This window comes from Diadema antillarum, unplaced genomic scaffold (genome assembly GCF_040938485.1).
Source record: "Diadema antillarum isolate AM-2024a unplaced genomic scaffold, OU_Dant_1.0 seq00001033_RagTag, whole genome shotgun sequence".
NCBI classification, from domain to species: domain Eukaryota; kingdom Metazoa; phylum Echinodermata; class Echinoidea; order Diadematoida; family Diadematidae; genus Diadema; species Diadema antillarum.
The window spans coordinates 66,310-87,207 of record NW_027271865.1 but is presented as its reverse complement, the minus strand read 5'-3'; the positions used below and the strand labels follow the sequence as shown (position 1 = coordinate 87,207).

Below are 20,898 nucleotides of genomic sequence, written 5' to 3'. Positions count from 1 at the left end.
AGACACAATGATTACAGTGTGCAAGGTTTGTTTGTCATACACATCTACACATGTAGGCGCAAAGACAAGGCAGAAAGAACTCATTCAAAACAACTACAAAAGTTGGACTGATATCAACGGTTAGTACTAAATTAGGATCAAACATCAAAAGCCTGAAAACATTTAGCTCACAATCTGATTTTGATTACTTAATTGCAATACTTGATGATACAGAATATAAAAGTATGGGTATAGATCTACTGTCAGTTTGAAGATACTCTGTATAGACTTTTTAATTGAAAACAAAACAGATTAATTCAGTCATGCATACTTCAGTTAAAAATTTCTTTTGGTGTGTCTGAGTGGGCTATAAAACAAAAATTTGTATGAAATGCATGCATATGAGCAAACTTTCACATTTCAAAAGAGGGAATCTAATGGGAATAAATGTATGCGCTTATTTGTATATATGCGCAAATAATCTGACTGATTGAGAAAAAGTGTCAATAAACACCATCAATAACAACAACATGCATAAAAACAAATATCTAAATGAATAAGCTCTGACATCCATTCAATACACATATGATGCACCACAAAGCTAATGTCTGACCAAGTAGAAAGCAGAATGTACACATCATGTCCATCTAAGCCATCGCGTATCAGAAAGATACAATCACAGAAAATATTATAAGCAATGTCAATCATCATACTTTTATAAAAAGACAAATTAAATTAGAAGAATGACTATGTCAACTGAAGGCTCTCATAATCATAGTGAATACAGTTGACTGCCAGCATGTGGATTCTTCATCACTTCTACCTGTGTCTTTTCATTGAACTGTTTGCTAGTATCTTGTCCTGAAGCTGCAATGGGTATGCTGCTATGTGATCTTTACTGACTGAGGCTATTACACAGTATTTGATGTCTGTTTCACTGTTGGGTGAATACCCTGCAACATTATAAGGAGTAAACTCACCAAGCCTAGCAGCCTAGCATTATCATAAAAATACAAAAAGAAGCATGACTCTGTTAACCGACGGCTCTCATAATGATAGTGAATATAGTTCACTGCCAGTATGTGAATTCTTTATCCCTTCTCCGTGTCTTTTCAATGAACTCCTTGTTAGCATCTTGTCCTGAAGCTGCAATGGGTACATGCTATTATGTGACTTTACCCCATTGAAGACGAGTCTCAAGAGTACTCCAGTAGGTGTCTATGGGAAATGTGAGTTAAAGCAAAATCAGACCATCCTAAATGGGTTAATTGAGGCTATTAGACAGTATTTGATGCCTGTTTCACTGTTGGGAGCATACCCTGTTACGTTATGAGTAGTAAACTCAGTAAGCCTAGCAGGAATGCCGCTATCCCTACCTACAACTATTCCTTGAAATATTAATAGATTATGAGGGATGAATTATTTTTAGTGTGGATTCTAGGGCTCATGACACCATTCTACTAATTCCTATCTGGAACACTTTGTAACATTATACACCATTATTCTCACAATCAGTGTCTATGCATGAAGCTGGGTTTTGTTTTGTTTTGGGGCTGGTTTTTGGTGTGTGTTTTTTTCAAAAGAGTTCCCTATTTTTCAAACTGTAAATCAATTTAGGCTGATTTTAACATCAATCAAGTAAAACCTGGATAACAGGCCAGTGAATGTTTTGTTGGCATCTCATAAAGAATAAGAATGTTATATGAAATGTTAAAATGTCATGTTTTGATAAAACTGAAATACCAAATGAGACTTCTCAGGCATTGACATTGCTAATTTATTTTTCTTGCGTGTGTGACTGGCATCACTCTTGCATAAAAACATTTAAACATTAAAAAAAAAATTCATGTACCATTTGCAAATTGTTGTTTTTGATTAAACTTGAACATTCACTGTTCAGTTTGTTTTAATTTACTCTATCCTGGTCACAAAAAAGAAGAATAAGTACAAAACAAAATGGAATGTTACGATCCCAGAAAAAGGATATCTTTCACAAACAACAACAAAGTTGAATATATAGTTTGATTCTGGTGCAGGGCAACTGGATATCCATGACTAAGCCTTACTGACAGAAGAAAATTGAGCATATATGCAGGTGCTTGATTACGGGCCCGTAGGGAGCCTTGTGGCGCAATCTACGTCATAATTACTGCTGGAATGAAATGTCTCATCAGCATAAATGATAGGTTTCCTGCTTCTACAAGTATCAATTTATTCAAATTAGTCCGAGACTGGGAGCCACAAGAAGACTGCTGATTCATCCTGCTTTCACCACTCTGCTGCTGGTGGCTGCTTAGATACTCACAGGCCTACTTTTTTTCTTCTTTTTTTTTTGATACTGCAAATCATATCCCAAAGTGAAGATTCAGAATGATGTTATAATCTGTTGCCTACATACCACTTAGTGGATTATATGGCCACCTTTACATTGAGGGAAACATTTTAGATGATGCACTTTATCCTGTGTATGTGCAAAACAAAGTCACACAATGCATTAAAGAAAACTGTACAAGAAATGTATATGGACCCACCTATGGCAATATTTAACATCAGAAGCGTTATTACATTCCCCATCTCAACAGATCCAACAGAAATTTAGCCACATCATTTGAATAGTGTGAGACTATTTTGCTTCTTCCATGTAATCATAAATTAAATACCAGGGCTCAACATTAGCGGTGTCCTGGTGGCCCTGGGCCACTAAATATTGATTTCTGGTCAATTTCTTGAAAGGGCTATCTCGTAGTGGTCTGACCGGGTAGCTAAAATTCAAAATGAATTGTTTTATTTTCTTTTACGTCCAGGCACTACATTTCTTTTTCAGGCCACCAAAAGTTTAAATCAAAAGATTTTAGTGGCCGAACAGGCCACAGGAGAAAGGAGTTAGTGTCAAGCCCTGAATACCCATGGGATTTCATATACATTTCAATTCCATTGTGGACAATGATTTCTCCTCCTCCCCATTCTCCCCCCTAATAGTGTCAATATGTAAAACAGCTTTATAGTTTTCACAAATGTAGTTTGAATATTTTCCAAAATAATAAGGCACTAGCAAGCTCATGTGTATGCTTGTTCCGAACAAGATGTGCCCTCCTGGTGGAGTAGGATTTCAAATCTGAATAACCTCACAAGACCATACAATACTACAATACAGATCAATCACGGAAGATCTCGAGTAATCTGTGAGAAAGAAGCCGATATATGTGAGGGACATTGAAGGCTTTTCCGATTTACTTGAGGTCTACCATGAACAGCTGGAGATCAGTACATGGATAAGGCAGACTACACAGCTATAAGAGAGAGAGAGAGCCAAACCGAAGTAAATGCCATGTGAATCATTCCAAGCAGTTGCAATCTGAAAGTATCTAGTGGTGTGTTTTTTATTCTCCAAGATTTGATTGTGATGTCACAAAAATGCACCAGCATGAAAATATCAATGAATAAAGGACTAAACAGATGAATGAATAAATATGTACATATGATAGTAAATGATTATACAGTTGTATAAATGAATAATATAATACATAAATGAATGGATGAAGAAGATAGATCAAAAACAAGAAAATAGATCAAAAACAAAATAGGTAAAACAAATCTTTGATAAACATCTGTTATTTCCTATTAATTAACATACAGGGAAGGAAAACCTTTGACCTGCCTCGTGATGACATCTTTGACTTTCAATGAATTTATGTTGCAACTTTGATGTCTGAAGTCAAACAAAATATAATTCCTCCTCATCAGTTTAAAAAAGAAATAAGAATTCAAGAATGCCACAAACATTACTTTCGGTGCAAAACATTATGAATGATTGCTAAATGATTGCAAGATATCTTCATTTATGACCCTCTGATGTCTTTATGAACATTATATTATTGAAATCTCAAAAGATAAACATATTTCTAAACATGTTTCTATTTGTCATGAAAATAAGATTTTACAAATTTACTAGATGTTGTCTTGTTCTCAGATCTTCTACTGACGTGTGACACCCTTTGAACATTGTCATGACAGGCACAATGTGAGTCAATACGTTGTACAACCTCCCATTGCATGAAAGCACTTTTCTGCATATAAATGAATATAGTACATGCACACATATACATGTATCAAGGCACATGAAGTATGACTAACCGCATGATGTCAAGATATCACTGCTGCGGGGCTGAATATCAGGAGAATATTTCGAGACAGGATTGAAATAAAGACCTTTGGTAGGACTCTATGGCTGAGACAGAGGAACTACTCAGGGCTGCATTTTAGCAACAACTTGAGTGAAACAAGGGATACCATTTAAAGGATTCTGCCAATATGCCAGAGGCTAATGATACAAACTTTGACCTCTGCATTCAAGGCATGGTATTAGAAGCCTCCCTGGATTTCCCTTCTCCTGTAGGTGATGAGGAAAGCAACCTTACAAGAGGAAAGGCATGAAGACTGCCCTCACTGACCATGGGTGTGCAAGATACTGGTATAAAAATGATGCACAGGTCTTCTGTTCAACTGTTTAATCCAGGTGGCACAGCCAAGTGGGTTTAGACAAGATTCCATGGTTACATGGTTTTTCATGTGTCAGTAGAAAAAGTGTGTACACTTTTCTAATGACATATGGAAAGACACGACATATTGTGCATTATGTGTTTTACACAATGGTGGACAAATTTTTGCCAGGAATCCATTGTTCTATAATTGTATTTCTGATAATCACCAATGCTTGTTAACTTTACAGGATACACTTCCTTTTGGTTTGCAGTAGATGCACCCATGCATCAATAATCATTGGATGTACAGCAAATTTACTGGATGGCATGGTTAGCCATCTCTTGCGTAGTGTGCCAATGCTTGTGCACAAACTCTTTCGCTACAAGTGTGTGATAGCATGTTCACAGTGTCTATTGCCAGTGATCGCAAAGATTATTTGATGTCAAATGCATGGCAGTAAAAATTGATGCACAACTTTTGACCGATGAGATTGCAATATTTTCTTGACCTGTTCCATAATGAGTTACGGAACACAGCTAAATCCTGAACCTAACAGGATACCCACATTATCATCCCAAGTCCTTAGGAGAGGCATCATTGTTCTCAGCAACTACTAACACTATCGTAACACTTACGATTAAAATCTGCTCAAACAAGACAGCTGTACATTTCATCTCCAGCAAATGAACATTAAATGCAACTTATAATCCTTTATAGCATGCTGAGCAGTATATATTGCATGGCTGGTCTCATTGAACATTATACTGCACATGATGCACGTATGCACAATTAAATGTTTGCTGCACTGAATTGTTATATTGACCCCTAACAATAAAGTGCATGCTGCAGAAAAATAGGTTCATAAATGGCCTTTACAAGGAAATGGATGAAATAACAGAAGAAAAAATAAAACTAAAGCAGAAACAAAAATAAGAGCAAAATGTTTACCCAGTCTTCTTCCTCCATTCCAGAGCTGTCCAGATGCTCACGAGATGTGTAGTAAACTGCTTTCCTTTTCTCCTTCTTGATGAAGGCCTTGAAGGAAAATGGATTCTTGCCATCTTTTCCATTCTCTTCTGTTGGGGATTCTGTGATCAACAATGTGGGGGTTTTTTTTTAAGGAAGGAAAAGAAAAAAAATAACACAACAACATCAAGTTGCAATCCATGACAGAATTACACTTTCAGGTATATAGATTGTTGAGGGTACTTTCTTGTATGTCTGCTCACTCTAACAAGTTTGCCTTTTATGCGCTATGTCAAAAATGAGGATCCTATAGGATTATCAAGTAATGAACTACACTCAAAAAATCATTTTCCCAAATCCAGAAATATAATACATGTATTGTTTTTATTTTGTACACATTATGAGCTATAAGCTGGCACCTGATACATCTAGCTTCAATGAAGAAGTCAAGATTCAAAGGTACAGCATTTTCAAGTTGATGTTTCATCACATTGAACCAATGCCAATCCGTTAACAAAGAGAGAGTTAACAAAACAAGGCCTCCTATTTAAAATGGGGGGAGGGGGCATGCAGAAATGATGAGTAAAAGGGGATACATAGCTTACCGATATACAGGTACCTCTGCTGCTTACAACATGCTGTACAGGGTGACAGAATTTTAAACATGGCAAAGGCTTCCGCTATGGAATAGTACATACATTTATACAAGTGGTGCACGATGCAAAACATGCACGCGAGCTCAGCTTTGCAGTAACCAGCAACAGCATTACAACGCGATGCGGAGGAGTATCCACAACTATGATTATGTGCAGCTTGACATTGACACTGTGGTATTCATCTCACAGAAAATATCAAATCTAATACCATGATTTAGGAAGAGCGTGGTGACTCCTGAAGTGCCGCTAGAAAAAATTTCCCCTTGAAATTGTTGTCATAATTTGGGCTGGGTTGTGAGCCTGCTTGATCACTAACATGGTTTCAGGGACATCCCTGGCATGAGGGATTTAAGTCAGATCACGGGCAAGCATGATCACTTGCGCAAGCCATAACTCATCGAGCTGAGGGAAGAGTGGGACTTATTTTCACGAAGGCTCTCATACTTTACCTCAAGCTATCACTGTCTTCACTGTTTGAATTCAAAGCTCCTTGCACAAGGTGATAGACTCGTCAAAGTCTGCTTTAGCTTAAATATTTTGAAGTGGGAAGGAAGGATCTGGCAAACTGCTGTGATATCTTCTTTCATAGAAAGAAAAAGCATGATCTTGAAGATTTTGCTGATGGTTTTCCATGTAGATCATCTGGAATTTTAACACACACACAGTTGTCTTGACAACTTATACCCTTAGAGCTAACAGCTGAGTAGATCTCTTGGATAGTCCAGGAGGAAAAACTACTAACTATTCTACTGTTGTTCTTTTTTTCACTCATGCTCAATTATTCATCTGATTTTGGCATCAAAGATACAGGTCTTGAATAGTAATGTCCAAGTACCATTCTTCAAAGGTGATAATATGCAGGAACTTAAAATTCATACTTAAATGTGACATTTCAGTTTCCTAATTGTCATAGGGTTAATATGCATAAAACGTTATGAAGATTACCTCCTTTAAAACCTACTAACAGAGACATGTCGGTATTATATGGATGGCCACACCTCATTCTTGATATTGTATTCTTGGTATGTGTGTCTTTGCTTTATCTGGTGAAAAATTAATGACATTTAGCTGATTTCTATAACTAAATCATAAAAAGAAGTTTAAACAATTCCTTCACGTCTGTACTGGAAACTTTACAATTTCACCAAGTTTCATGCTGAAATAGAATTGTGTAACTTTTAAATATCAAGAGGATGTAGAATCTATAACCATTGCAAAAGATAAGTTATAATTCTAATTTATTATCATGGCTTCTTAGGTAAACAATAAAATTTTACACTTCAAGCTGTTACTGGATTGGAAAGCCAAATGTTATGTTTAGTGTTGGAATATCTAGAGGACCAGGAATCTCTAGGATATGAGTATCCAATATCAAACCTAATACGAAGAAGGGAAGAATATTTTGCGGAATCAAGAAAGTAAGTACTGGAACATGGCAAGCAAAAACATTTGCGTGCTTTCATTTTCGCGCTAGTTCCTGGTTGTACGAAATGCGTGATAATTTCACCACGGCGAAAATTTCCACTTTTACAGTACAGGAGGAATGGGTGAACTCATTTCATCTGAAGAATGTAGGTTCACATGTTTAGTGTACAACGTGCATCATAAGGCATCACTTTATCCAGGGCTTGACATTAGTGATGGCCTGGTGGTCCAGGGCCACTAAAGATTTATGCTGGGCCACCAAATTTAAAAAAAAAAAGTTATCTTTTGGTGGCCCTATTGGGTACCTTAAGATTTTTTTTTTAATTGTTTTTGTTTTTGTTTTTTTGTTTGTTTGTTTGTTTGTTTGTTTGTTTGTTTTTTGTTTTTGTTTTTTTTTTTGTTTTATTTTTATTTATTTTTTTTTGGGGGGGGGAGTTGACCTCCTCATAAGTCCTGTACAATTATATACATTTATAAACCTGCACCATGGTTGAGCTCCCATGCCAAAATTCGACCACACGCGAAAGCATAGGTTTTCATGTAGAAGGTGGTTGAATTTTGGATGACATTACAGTTAAATTATTGGCAGCTTGTTTTATAGACCTGTAACTGTCATAGACCATCAGTATATTTTTGCGGGCTGCCAAAATTTGAAATCTGCAGATACTCATGGCCCCAATAGTGTCAACTCCTGCCTAATCAATATGGCCGGGTATTGCCTCATTAGTTCTACACATCTATTTAGAAAACAGAACATAATGTATGACAAGAGTACTTAATTGGATCAAGGGGTATTTCACTCAATCACATTGCTAGCCATTTTGTCACCACATCCAGGCCCATGGGCGCTGGGGCAGGACTACACTAAGAGTGACAGTATAACTGTCGTCTGTGCAAAAATACAGGTAAGAAGTACAGATACTGCTCTAGAAACCAAAAAATAGGGTCCCTATAATATCAGCAATATCAATCATTTCTGTGCTTCATTCTGAAATGTGTGTTTTATAGGTCTATGTACATTGTATGCCACTTGCATCACACAAATTTTCAATTTTATGGACAATAAATAAATGAAATGAAATGAAATGATGATAATAGAATGATGTTAACCTAAGTACAAAACCTTTTTAGAAACATGTATATATTTTTGTTTGTATTTTTGCCTCCCGTCTCATGTCTGTTAGGTGGGAGAGCCCACCATCCAACTCCAACAAGTCAGCGGCAAGTGTGCAAGTAAATTAAATTTAGGCCTATAATACTAGTACCGTATGTACAGGTAAACTTGGCCCCGTTGGTAAACTCGGCCCCCGCAGCTTCGAGCTCAATTAAATCAAGTTTTTGTGCTATTACAGTTACCGTACATCAAGAGCTTACCAAAATCCAATTTAGATTTTGGTAAGTTCTGATATGATTGTAATACTCAAGCCATAGCACAGAAACTTGATTTAATTGAGCCGAGTTTACCAACGGGGCCGAGTTTACCCAATGGGTAATTCCATGAAGTTGGGGCAGTGTCCATGTAGCATCGTGATATTTAAAAAATACATTTCAGCATCACTCAATATCAATTATGCTATACATTTATTGTTTGTAGGCTTTACATTTGCATTGAGGCCACACATTTTCCTTGAAATTTTGTGCCATTCAGACTCAATTTTGATGAAGTTATTAAACAATATGTAACAGTGTCCTGTAGCATCGTGACGTGTCCATGTAGCATCGTGATATTTTAAAATTTGGTCCTAAGAGACAAATTATGGCAATTAGCTTGACCAAAATTTGATGCAATATGCATTTACAAGATATGAATGAGATCGCTAAATATCTCAAATTTCCTGTACACAGTTTTAATTTTAAAAGAAAACTAGACTTAGAATTTGTCAACACTGACAAATTAGGTGATCCGATCTGTTTGGAAATCAATGATGTGAGTCCTGATCCAAATAGGCATGACCATACAGGTTTTATCGGTGTTGAGGGGACATTGGCCGTGTGATATTTGGATTCTCATTTAGAAAAGGGAGTCAGACCTGCCATCTTTGGTACCGAATTTGGTATACAGTAACGAAGATACAGAATGAAGTATATAATATGACTTTTGACCCCACTTTGCACACCCAAGATGACATCTGAGCAAAAAGTGGTTATTTTGTGAAATGATTCTTGTAACATGGTCTTTGCGTGTGCAAAATGTGGAAAAGATAGGACATGTATTCACCAAGATACAGGATGAAACATTTTTTAGCTTTGACCCTAATTTACATAACCAAGATGGTGTCCGATAAAGTAGCTGTTATTTTTTTGAAATAATGTATGTGACATGAACTAAACATGTGCAAAATATGGGGGTAATAGGAATGTCTTTCTTGAGTTATTGCAAAGAAAGTTGCAAAAAGAAAGAAATATGAAAAAAAATACATCGAAGCTAAGCTTTAATTTTAGCAAAGTTTTATGACGTGATTTCGATGTCGTATGAATAAACGAAGGGCACATAACGATAGCGCAAAGTCTCGGCTACAACATATTAAAATCTGGGAGAAACTCACCGAAGGGTCAGTGAGCTAGTGCTCAATAAAATCATGTCAATTTTCACATCTAGAAAAATTCCCTCCCATAGAGATAACACGTCATTACGAAGATACAGAAAGAAGTACATATGACCTTTGACCCCACTTTGCACAGACAAGATGGCATCTGAGCAAAAAAAAATTGTTATGTTGTGAAATTCAATACATCAAAGATAAGCTTATTTCAACCACGTTTTTTGACATGATTTCGTCTTCGTATGAAAAACAAAGGGCACACTAGCGATAGCGCAAAGTCTCAGCTACAACATATTAAAATCTGGGAGGAATTCACTGAAGGGTAAATGAGCTAGTGCTCGATAAAGACAATCATGTCAATTTTCGCATCTAGAAAAAATTCCCTCCCATAGAGATAACACGTCATAACGAAGATAGAGAAAAAAGTACATATGACCTTTGACTCCAATTTACACAGACAAGATGACATCTGAGCAAAAAGTAGTTATTTTGTAAACTGATCCTTGTAACATGGTCTTTGCGTGTGCAAAATATGGGAAAGATAGGACATGTATTCGCCAAGATACAGGATGAAACATTTATGACCTTTGACCCTAATTTACATACCCAAGATGGTGTCCGATCAAGTAGTTGTTATTTTATGAAATAATGTACGTGACATGAACTAAACATGTGCTAAGAATGGGGCTGATAGTCATTGTTGTTGTTCATCTATTGCACAGAAAGTAGTAGAAAGAAAGGAAAATAAAGAAAAAGGTTATGTTATTTTATAGAAATTTGAAGGAGAAGCATAAAAAATCAGAGAAAGATAAAGTTAGGAAAGGATATTAAGACGAACTAAAAAAAAATAAAAAAAGTGTTTAAAAAATATCAACAAAAAAAAATTGGCAGGAGTGAGCTTCGAACCAGGGACCTTAGGATTACGAGTCGGATGCGCTATGCAATGACCTATTTGATGCTCCATAGGCCCTGTGTATTAAGCAAAATGACGCTGCATCGAAACCACGTGCCATTTTCAACAAAGTTTTTCGACGTGATGCCGACGTCGTATGAAAAAATGGAGGGCACACTACGATAGCCCAAAGTCTCAGCTATAACATACTAAAATCTGGGAAAAATTTACCAAAGCATAAGTGAGCTAGTGCTCGAAAAAGATAGTAATGTCAATTTTCACTGCCAGAAAAACTGCTCTCCCATAGAGATAACACGTAAACTGGTCAAATTTTACAAGGATACTTTTAATCCATTTTTACGAGGTGATGACGTTATCTAATCAAAATGTTGTTATTACATTAATGAAAGAACATTTCGTAAGCTACAACATACTGAAATCTGGGTGAAAATTGGCGAAATTTAAGTGAGATACGCTCGAGTGAATTTGAAATTTGATGACGTCATTTTGAAAATTTACTTTTTTTACTTTATTAAGAAATTTGATATCTTCTAATCATTTTTTCAGTATCGCCAACCCATGAAATGACATGTACAACTCATCAGCTTTCAAAATATGTAAAGAAAATTGGGGGTCACCGTTCATCCTGACGAGTAAAATCAGATTTAAAATTGGCGGTTTTTTGGCATAGTTGCACTGTATATCGCCATTGACGCGCGCGCGGAATTTCAACTTTGACGGGCCCGTATGACGTCATATTGGGTCGGATTGACTTGAAACTTGATAGAAATATACCTTGATATTTCAGACATGCGATGCGTGTGAAAAAACGGGAAATTTCTGTTGCATTTGAGCTGTGCGTGCGTATATATACGCGCGCGTACGCGTCCGTCCAATTTTTTCAATTTTTCAAAAAATGCTCCAAATGGTCTGAAACGTGTGCAAAAAAATTTTGAGCTCGATTTGAGCATACAAATATTTCAACGCGCGCGTACGCGCACGTTTTAAGGTATAGATGAATTTTGAGAATATGGATAGAATGCGCTTGACTTGAAATATATGTGACGTAAATCTCATTGAAAAACTCCATTTCATTAATGAGATATGATTGAAAATGTGTTTTCATATAATGACGTCATAGTGACGTCAAGGTCGACTGATCACTTTGATTTTACTTTGATTGTCGTCTTTGGGACACGATACATATATGGTATAAGTTTAACATTCATAGGCAATGCACTTTCTGAGCTAATCCCTACACAACTTTTGCGGAGAAATAAAGAAGAAGAAAAAGAAGAAGAAGAAAAACAAAGAATCAGTAAAGATACAAAAGGTGATCCGAGAGGATTCTCGGATCACCTAATTACAAAATGTATCACGATGCTATGCGGTGTCTTTTTTGTGACATTTGGTGGACACCGCGTAGCATAGCGACACATTGTGTAAATTTTCTTATAAAAGTAAAACTGTGGAAAGGAGAGTTAAAGATGTTTAGCTATCTGACTAATCTAGTAATTATGCATATTATATCAAATTTTGGTCGAGCTAATTGCATTAATTTGTCTTTTAGAACCAGATTTTAACTATCACGATGCTACATGGACACGTCATGATGCTACAGGACACCGTTACATATTTTTTAAATAACTTCATCAAAATTGAGTCTGAATAGCACAAAATTTCCAGGAAAATACATGGTCTCAATACAAATGTAAAGCCTATAAACAATATATGTATAGCATAATTAGTATTGAGTTATGCTAAAATGTCACACTTTGTGCCCCAACTTCATGGAATTACCGCCATGCATACGGTACTACTGAGACTAAAAATTAGGGCCCATACTACTCTCAGTTACGAGGTCATGCGCATTACAGGAAGAAGAAGAAAAATGGTTATCAAAATAAGTGTCGGCGTTTGCAGAACACTGTCATGCATCTTGTCGGGCTACACATGCAATTGCAATACTCGTAAGCCACAGCACAGCACAGGGGCATGGTAGACACAGTAGTAGGGCATTCAAGATCCATTGCATCCCACTGCGCGCCATCTAATTTTGTTACACAGCGTATTCAATAGGTGGGACTACATCCGCACAGCTGTATGCCAGGGAAGAGAAAGGACACTTACCTGCAACTTTGAGTTTACTTCGTCGAATAACATTTGGATCATGAAGAGAATATCTGTCTTGATGGCTGTGACCCCTCACTTCATCCAGTTCGCCCTCACTTTCATCAAAAATACTCTGTGACGATCGTTTCCGATAGGGAACGTGAACAAATGAGCTGTCCGATTCATCGATATCATCGACATGAATGTAATCATCCTCCCCTCCGATTCCATTCGGCATGAATCCGTTTTTCTGAAATCAGAGAAGAACAATCGAAACAAAATATGACATTACCTGATTCATTGCTGCTACTGCCGTCTGACTCTACTTGTACTGGTTGTGGTTGTTCCGGTTTGGGTGTGGACTTCGTGAGAAATGTTGTGAAAGAAAAGGGATTAACATCGTCGGAATCAGACGACAGATCGTCCCCACGATAGGAAGCCATGATTGTTGTGATTGTTTCTTCATGACCTTTGCCTTTGCACGGTGAAAGGTCATTGCGCTCTGACGACCCAAAACTTGTGACCAATGGAATTGCAGCATTGGGTACGGGTGCTACATGTCCAGTAGCTGTCGTAACTGACAGTTTGTTGAGTGTTAGCTTGTTTTTTTAATCAGTAATTTGTTATAATACAAAATGTATCGTAAAGTAGTGTTCATGGGAAATGCACAGAATTTTGAAGCTTTTTGTGCTTCACAACACAATGACATCGACCGCAACCAAAATCAATATGCAAATCAAAAGATATGATTGGATTCTTCTTGTATTACTAGTAACCCCTGACATTTTTGTATATTGAAAAATAAATACTGTTGTAGCTTGAATGCAAATTGTCATTAATTTGTTTCTTTGCGACAAGATCCACGCTTTATCAATGATTCCGTATTCATCGTATCTTCCGTTGTTGCAAATAGCATTTTGAAAGAGTATCAGAAACCAATTACTGAATATGGCAACACTAATCCCCCATTGCCCCCCCCCCCCCCCCCCCCGCGCGATCACTTTGTGGAATACAGGATATCTGTGCATTTTCTTTATTGGTGCTCGTAATGATATATTGAGTTTCTTTTAAATAAGAAAAAAAAAGAGAAGAAAGATACACTGCTACTAATCCTGGATTTCGCTTTGAACGTGACCAAGCTAGAACATCTGGTGCTGACGATACAATGTGATGCAAAAATGTGACAAAGTTCTCTATCACTCACAACCTGGTATAGTACAGTGCTGGTCCAGGTGCAAGGCCGGGGTATTAATCAAGAGTACCAGTACTCTTTACGTACTCTTATTTTGATTTCATTTGATTTCATTCATTTATTTAAGCACGGCAACATACTTCAGTCCGGAGACTGTTCTTCCGCAGGTACGTGCGGAAGAACGTGATGTGAACATTGTTGATTTGTAATAACGATTTTGCACAAGCGTATAGAAATAACACAAACTGCAACTGAAACTGACAATTATTTGAACACAAACCACATGTCTGCTCGGATATATAAAATTATCATAATGAACACTTATAAACATATAAGTATATTTGTGTATGTCATCATTATACAGTTTCATATACATGACTGAAAACATTATTGTTTGTAGTTCTTGGATTATGATTACTTCTTATTTTTTATTACCATGACAAAGTGTGCATTGTTTTTTTTTTTTTTTTTGGTAACATCATTCGTGCAAATATTTTATATTGTGCTCAATGAACTGTGCTTATCAGTTGAATGGAAATCAAATTGACACGTGTACCGCTTTGAGTCATTTTTTTAAATGGAAATAAATAAAGTATTAAATTTAATTGAATTGAAATGAATTGAATTCAGATTTAAATTTTGTATTGATTGATATTGCTTTGAATATGGGCATTTGGAGGTAAAAGATCTTAGTTCAATAGGTAATATGAAACATTTGTCATTGTTAACACTTCGATGAATGTACGTTGGGATTGTTATGTAGTCTATCTGATTAGCAACGTGAATTTCAAGTCTTTCCCAATTACATGAAGGAGGTTTAAATGTTGGCTCCCGAGGCTTGCAACATGTCCCTATTTAATATCGGGGTCATGGTGTTTAAAGGGGCATAGTCCCGGTAGTGTAGATGGCGCTGTTGATGCTACTGCCGATCACCGTTAGCATTGATACGAAGATTGCCGAAATTGAGCTGTCATCAAGAGTAAAGCGCGTAGGTGTTGCTAAGTAACGTTGCCTTCGTTGTCTTCTCTGCGCATCACGCAGTCTGTAGTAATGCCAGGGTGCGTGCATATGTGCTTCTTATTATGACATCACAAAAGAAATTTGCTAAAGCTGTCATCCCCCTGAGCCGAATCATGAGCCGAACTGTGATCGGACCACTGACACAGTAGATCGGACTTCTTCGGACTCGGGAAAGTGGGCCAAAGCGTAAGCGCCCAAGAGAAGTCGATAGCATAGGTCTCTATAGGAAACTTGCGCCATGCGCCCGCGTACGCATTTGACTAAAACACCGGGACCATGCACCTTTAAGAGATCAGTGACAAATAGCATCTGGCGATTGTTGAGGTGAATGTTATGACTCATGCGCGTCAGGGAAGAATGTTTCTTAGGAGTGCTGGAAACAGAAGTGATCAGATATTACAGTACCCATACACATTGATATCTACGGATCATTCTATATCATGCAATATGAGGAGTTATAATCTGTAAACTGATTTTGTTGTTGTTGTAATGATAAGAATGATGTTTTTTTCTGAACTCTTGCTTTCTCTTTTATAACAATTTTCCCGAACAATGTTGCAATATGTTATACGGGGTTAGATAAAAATATACAGAGACAGAACATGCTGGCATTTTGTTTAAACTACAGAGTTTTGCCAATTCCTGGAGGCGTAAGGTTGTTTAAGTGAACGTAGACGTTTTAATCTATAGCATATACTGACATATAGTAAGGGATATCTGTCATGAAAGAAACACGTTAAGTGCTACATTAAACATCTGTCATCTCCAAAATTCTCTGTTTCGATCTCTATCTGTAAATATTCGGGAAAGCAGTGTGCAGCAGATGCCTCGAGCAAGCGCATAGCATTGTTGTCATGGTGACTGAAGCATCCCTGCCACATCGTCGTCGTCTTTTTACCATCCCGACACCCTGCCGGAAGGGATTCATGAGTAAGGGGGAAAGAAGTGAAAAAAGGCTCTGGGTGCCATAGGATACAGAATGATCTGTGGTGTGTCTGACGCTCGCATCTTAGTCATAGTTTGCTGTTGTTTTTGTAGTTGTTGCTGCTGCTGTTGATGATGTTGCTGATTTTCCCTGAACTTAAGGCATGAAAAGAAAAGGGAAAAGGAATAGTGATCATGAAGATTGGAGCCCTAATTGTGGGACTCTTACTAAAAAGGAGAATCGTCCGCAGTTAGTAAATAAACATACTCACACTTCAGTGCATGTGTGGGTGACAGAGTTTAATTTAAACCTGATTTTACGATTAAGGTCCCTACCTGCAATTAATTATAATGAAGTCTTGAGAGAAGTTGAATCAGATATCTACATCGTCAGTCACTGTCGTGCATAACAGCGTTGTAATGTGATTTGTTGTTAGCAAATTCTATTCATAGATAAAAACGAAGGACCATTCAAAGTGTATCTTTTCACGATAAAAGTCTCAGGTGATAGACCTTGAGAAAGATGTTGAAACAAAAATGGGCATATGTATATATATATATATATATATATATATATATATATATATATATATATTTGAAGAGAGAGAGAGAGAGAGAGACTCCTTTTTCCGTCTCTGAGGATTCCATAATTTGACTTGTGGCTCGATATATTGAATGAGATATTCCTTTTAGATAAATCCCTCTAATGAATAATTAAGTAATTAGATTGTTAAAATAAATGTGTTTACACGTTGTAATTTACACAGCGTTCTATGAAAGCCAATATCATATAGAATGTATATACATATATATATATATATATATATGTATATGTATATATAGTTATATATATATATATGTATATATTCATACACACAGATATATATATATATATATATATATATATATATATATAGTGAGAACTTTGAGCAAAGAAAATGGGTTTTCATCGGGATTCGGAGTCCGGATGTCTCGGATTCGAATCCCGATGAAAACCCATTTTCTTTGCTCAAAGTTCTCACTATTTACTATTATTTGTTTCTGGTCAGTTTTCCCTCTCTTGATTCAATATATATATATATATATATATATATATATATATATATATATATATAATATATACATATATTATAATGCATTATCATCCAACAACTTTGAATGGCTGCACCCAATTTATCAGCGCGTCACGCGTCTTCTTCAGGGGTACGCACAAATGTATATTATGTATATAGACTCAGATAGAGACATTGGTATAAAATAATGTAGAAATAGAGATACACAAAACACGATGAAAAATGAAATCAAAACATATAGATAAAAATCAATACTAGCGACATAGGAATTTTTTTTTAAAGGGACGGAAAGAGAGGGAGAGATGAAAGAGGAATCGAAGATATTATAGAGGGAGAGAGAGAGAGAGAGAGAGAAGAGAGGCCTAGGAAAATAGTTCTTTTATACATCACTGCAAAAGGGCCACATATATACATTTTGTAGGGATAGAAAACACACAAGTGCCTACAGAGCTGACTTCAGTAGAAAGGAGCAAAGATTAGTGCAGAGCAGCAACCTGTTCCATGAGCAGTCACTTCATATCAGAAAAAAAAAGAGAGGGCTCGGATATAATCGATACATGTCAGACACAAGTGGCTGCGGTTTCTGATTCAGATTTCAGCGGGTCGGTGTGGTTTGGTGACTCCCCCTACCGGTAAATAATGATTGTGGCTACAGGAACCATCCCAGGTAGCTTCAACCATATCCTCCTTCTTTAATGTGTAAACAGGGTGTGCAAAATGATTTCAAACTGATTTCTGATGGGCAATGCATACGCCCAGTTGCATGTTTAATATCCCTCTCTCCCCACCCCCCCCCCTTCTCTCTGTCTCTCTTTATCTTTTCCTGTCTTGCAACATTACTTTCCATATCATACAGCACAGTCAAATATCATATATTTCTCAAAGGGCTTTTTAGGCATAGTTTGCGGGGTTTACTTTTTTTCTGAAAATATGTAACTGATTGACCATAATCATATTTTACGATTTCATGGATTCAGTGGTTTTGATTTGTCTGAGCACAAGGTAGTCATGACAACCACATCGATCAGAAATATGATATTTCCCCTCTTCCTCCTCCAACCTTACTTTTCCTTCTTCTGTTTCTTCTGTTTATCTTCTTCTTCTTCTTCTCATTTTTATCATAACTATCATCAAAATTATTTTCTTATTATTCTACGTCGTCGTTGTCACTGATGTGTTGATATTATTGCCATCATTCCTGTTGTTTGAGGGAATTATTTCATTATACTTGGTCTTTTTATATTTGAATCTATAATGATATTTTTATATGGGATGCAAAACAATGTGACTGTTAAATACATCATGTTGCTGTCTTCAGAAGTGCTATATCGTATCCTGTGACTGACGAAGAATTAGTTCCTATTTTACCAAAATGAAGTAACTGAATACTATATATATATATATATATATATATATATATATATATATTTATTTATTTATTTATTTATATATTTATTTATTTATTTATTCATATATATATATATATATATATATATATATATATATATATAAAACATACTTTATTACAAATCAAATTATGCATAAACCATCTCTAGGTTTACTACCTGCCCACAGGCAGGTAAGTACAAGAGAAAACAATATAATGCACCATTATGGCACAATTGACAATGGCAAAAAAATATATAAATATTATACATTTACAAACAAACATAGTTATACATTAAAGCTGTTTCTTGACAAACATTAAGATAAAACTATTTTAACCTAACACAACAAAATATAAATTCTGATCATTCATTCAGTTATATTACAAAATTACTTTGTTGTTACTCAGTTGATTTGAATATGGGCAATCTTTTAAACCATCCCTCCAGATGTGTTGGATAGTCATGAGGTGATGACATCGAATATCTTCTCCATTATATGTTTATGTAGTCACTACTAATATCATTGCTTCGCAAAAACCAGTGAACTCTAGAATTCAAGAACGTCTTTAATTTCCTTTCTAGTGAAACCTGCAACATTAACAATTTGTTTAAATTTACTCTGTTTCATAAAGTCACTTTGAAAACGGCATGGAATCGCATTTCCAGTGACCACCGGTGCATTGTTTTGTCGTTCATGTATCTCTCATAATAAGCTCTCCCTTCGTGCCTCAGATACCTTCCAGTCGGATGAGACTCTTCAAAATCTGGCATCCAACGTATAAAACGTGTTGAGTCCGATCGAAAAACATTGATAACTCAGATTTGGATGATATTGTCATACACTTGCTTCTCTTCGCCAAAGTAGAGCAGTACAATGGATGGGACAGTCATAGCTTGGCAACCAGGAGAAGTGTCTCCAGCCAACATTGTTATTATAATATAGGCCTATAGGACAAAGTCAATTTTCGATCTGAATGGGCCATGCGTTCAATACTAAAGGATGCTATTGTCATTGTCAACGGTGACGCGGGTCCTTGGCTGTGAAGTGGAAGCAGCGAAATCATGGCATATCACTGACGAAAGTGAGGTGGACTCTTTGGCTGAAGGTGAGCTCGTAACCTAATTCCACTGCGATCTCATATTATATAATGTATCAATGCAAACTAGTATCAAACTTTACAGTCACATTGGACGAAATATAGACGTATCATTTTTAACGAAATTGATAAACACTTTTATCACAGTCACATGAGACTACAACATGAAACAAAAACCCAGGCCAGTCGGTAAATTAAGCCCTGATTGGAAACCTATAACTTCTCTGTCTGAGCCTTATGCACTCAGGGTGGATCAGCGAAACTGTTTGGAAAACGTTCGGTATCGTCATCACGTGTGGTTTGAGTCATGAATTCGTGTCAAGCTTGGAGTGTTTATTACATATTGCTGCTGAGTAGTCTGATGCTCATCACACAGCAATGGAACTGTAGTGTGAGTGTATGTATGACCAAGTCGGATACAACACATGCTACACGCCTGGCGAAATCACCCGGACATAGTCATAACTATATGAGGAAGGTGACCCTTATCAAACTATCTCCAAAATGAAATAAAAAACAAAAACAAACAAAAGCGAACTATACGACTTAAAGATAATACACACACGTAAATGTTTGAAAAGCGGCTTGATTGCGTAATAGCGAATCGATTTCTAAGTCAAAACCCCATCTCTCTGGCACGTTACCCCTCCAAGCCTTAAAAACAGCAAACACACTTAAATACTGTACAGACACATGAAAGAGATACAAATTCAAATTTAAACACAATTTAGTACCCCCCCCAAAAAAACAACAACAACAACAACAACAGCAACAACAGCAACAAACAAACAAACAAATCATTCTAGGACTTTCTTAACGTTTTGAATTTATTAATTTGGCTCTATATTTCTATTCCTGGAGTTTTCCTTGACTGCCACAGTTCAAGTAGCATTACACAGCAAGGAAAACCATGTCTTGCTGTAAGTATCTTAAACAAACATAGCATTACATGCACAGCACGGAAAACAATGTCTTGCTGAGTATCTTAAACACACATAACATATGCGCATGTGGGACTAGTAAAATTCGACTGTGAAAGTTCTTGCCTCTGAACAATTTCTTGTCTAGACCTTTCTGCACACAGGCTTTATCGTTGTGTCCTTGAACAGGAAAGAAGGAAATCAGAATTATATTTCACAAAAAGCATCC

At 36.5% G+C, this 20,898-nt stretch overlaps 1 protein-coding gene across 1 annotated transcript in view; it reads right to left on the bottom strand.

Moving 5' to 3' along the window:
• Positions 1–20,898, bottom strand: part of LOC139742889 (uncharacterized) — a 100,435-nt gene that overhangs the window by 70,567 nt on the left and 8,970 nt on the right. The window contains exons 2-3 of the mRNA XM_071653399.1: positions 13,074–13,305; positions 5,410–5,549 (exon numbers count right to left, since the gene is read on the bottom strand). Of these exons, the coding sequence (XP_071509500.1) occupies positions 5,410–5,549; positions 13,074–13,305 (372 nt within the window). The remainder of the gene's footprint in view (positions 1–5,409; positions 5,550–13,073; positions 13,306–20,898) is intronic.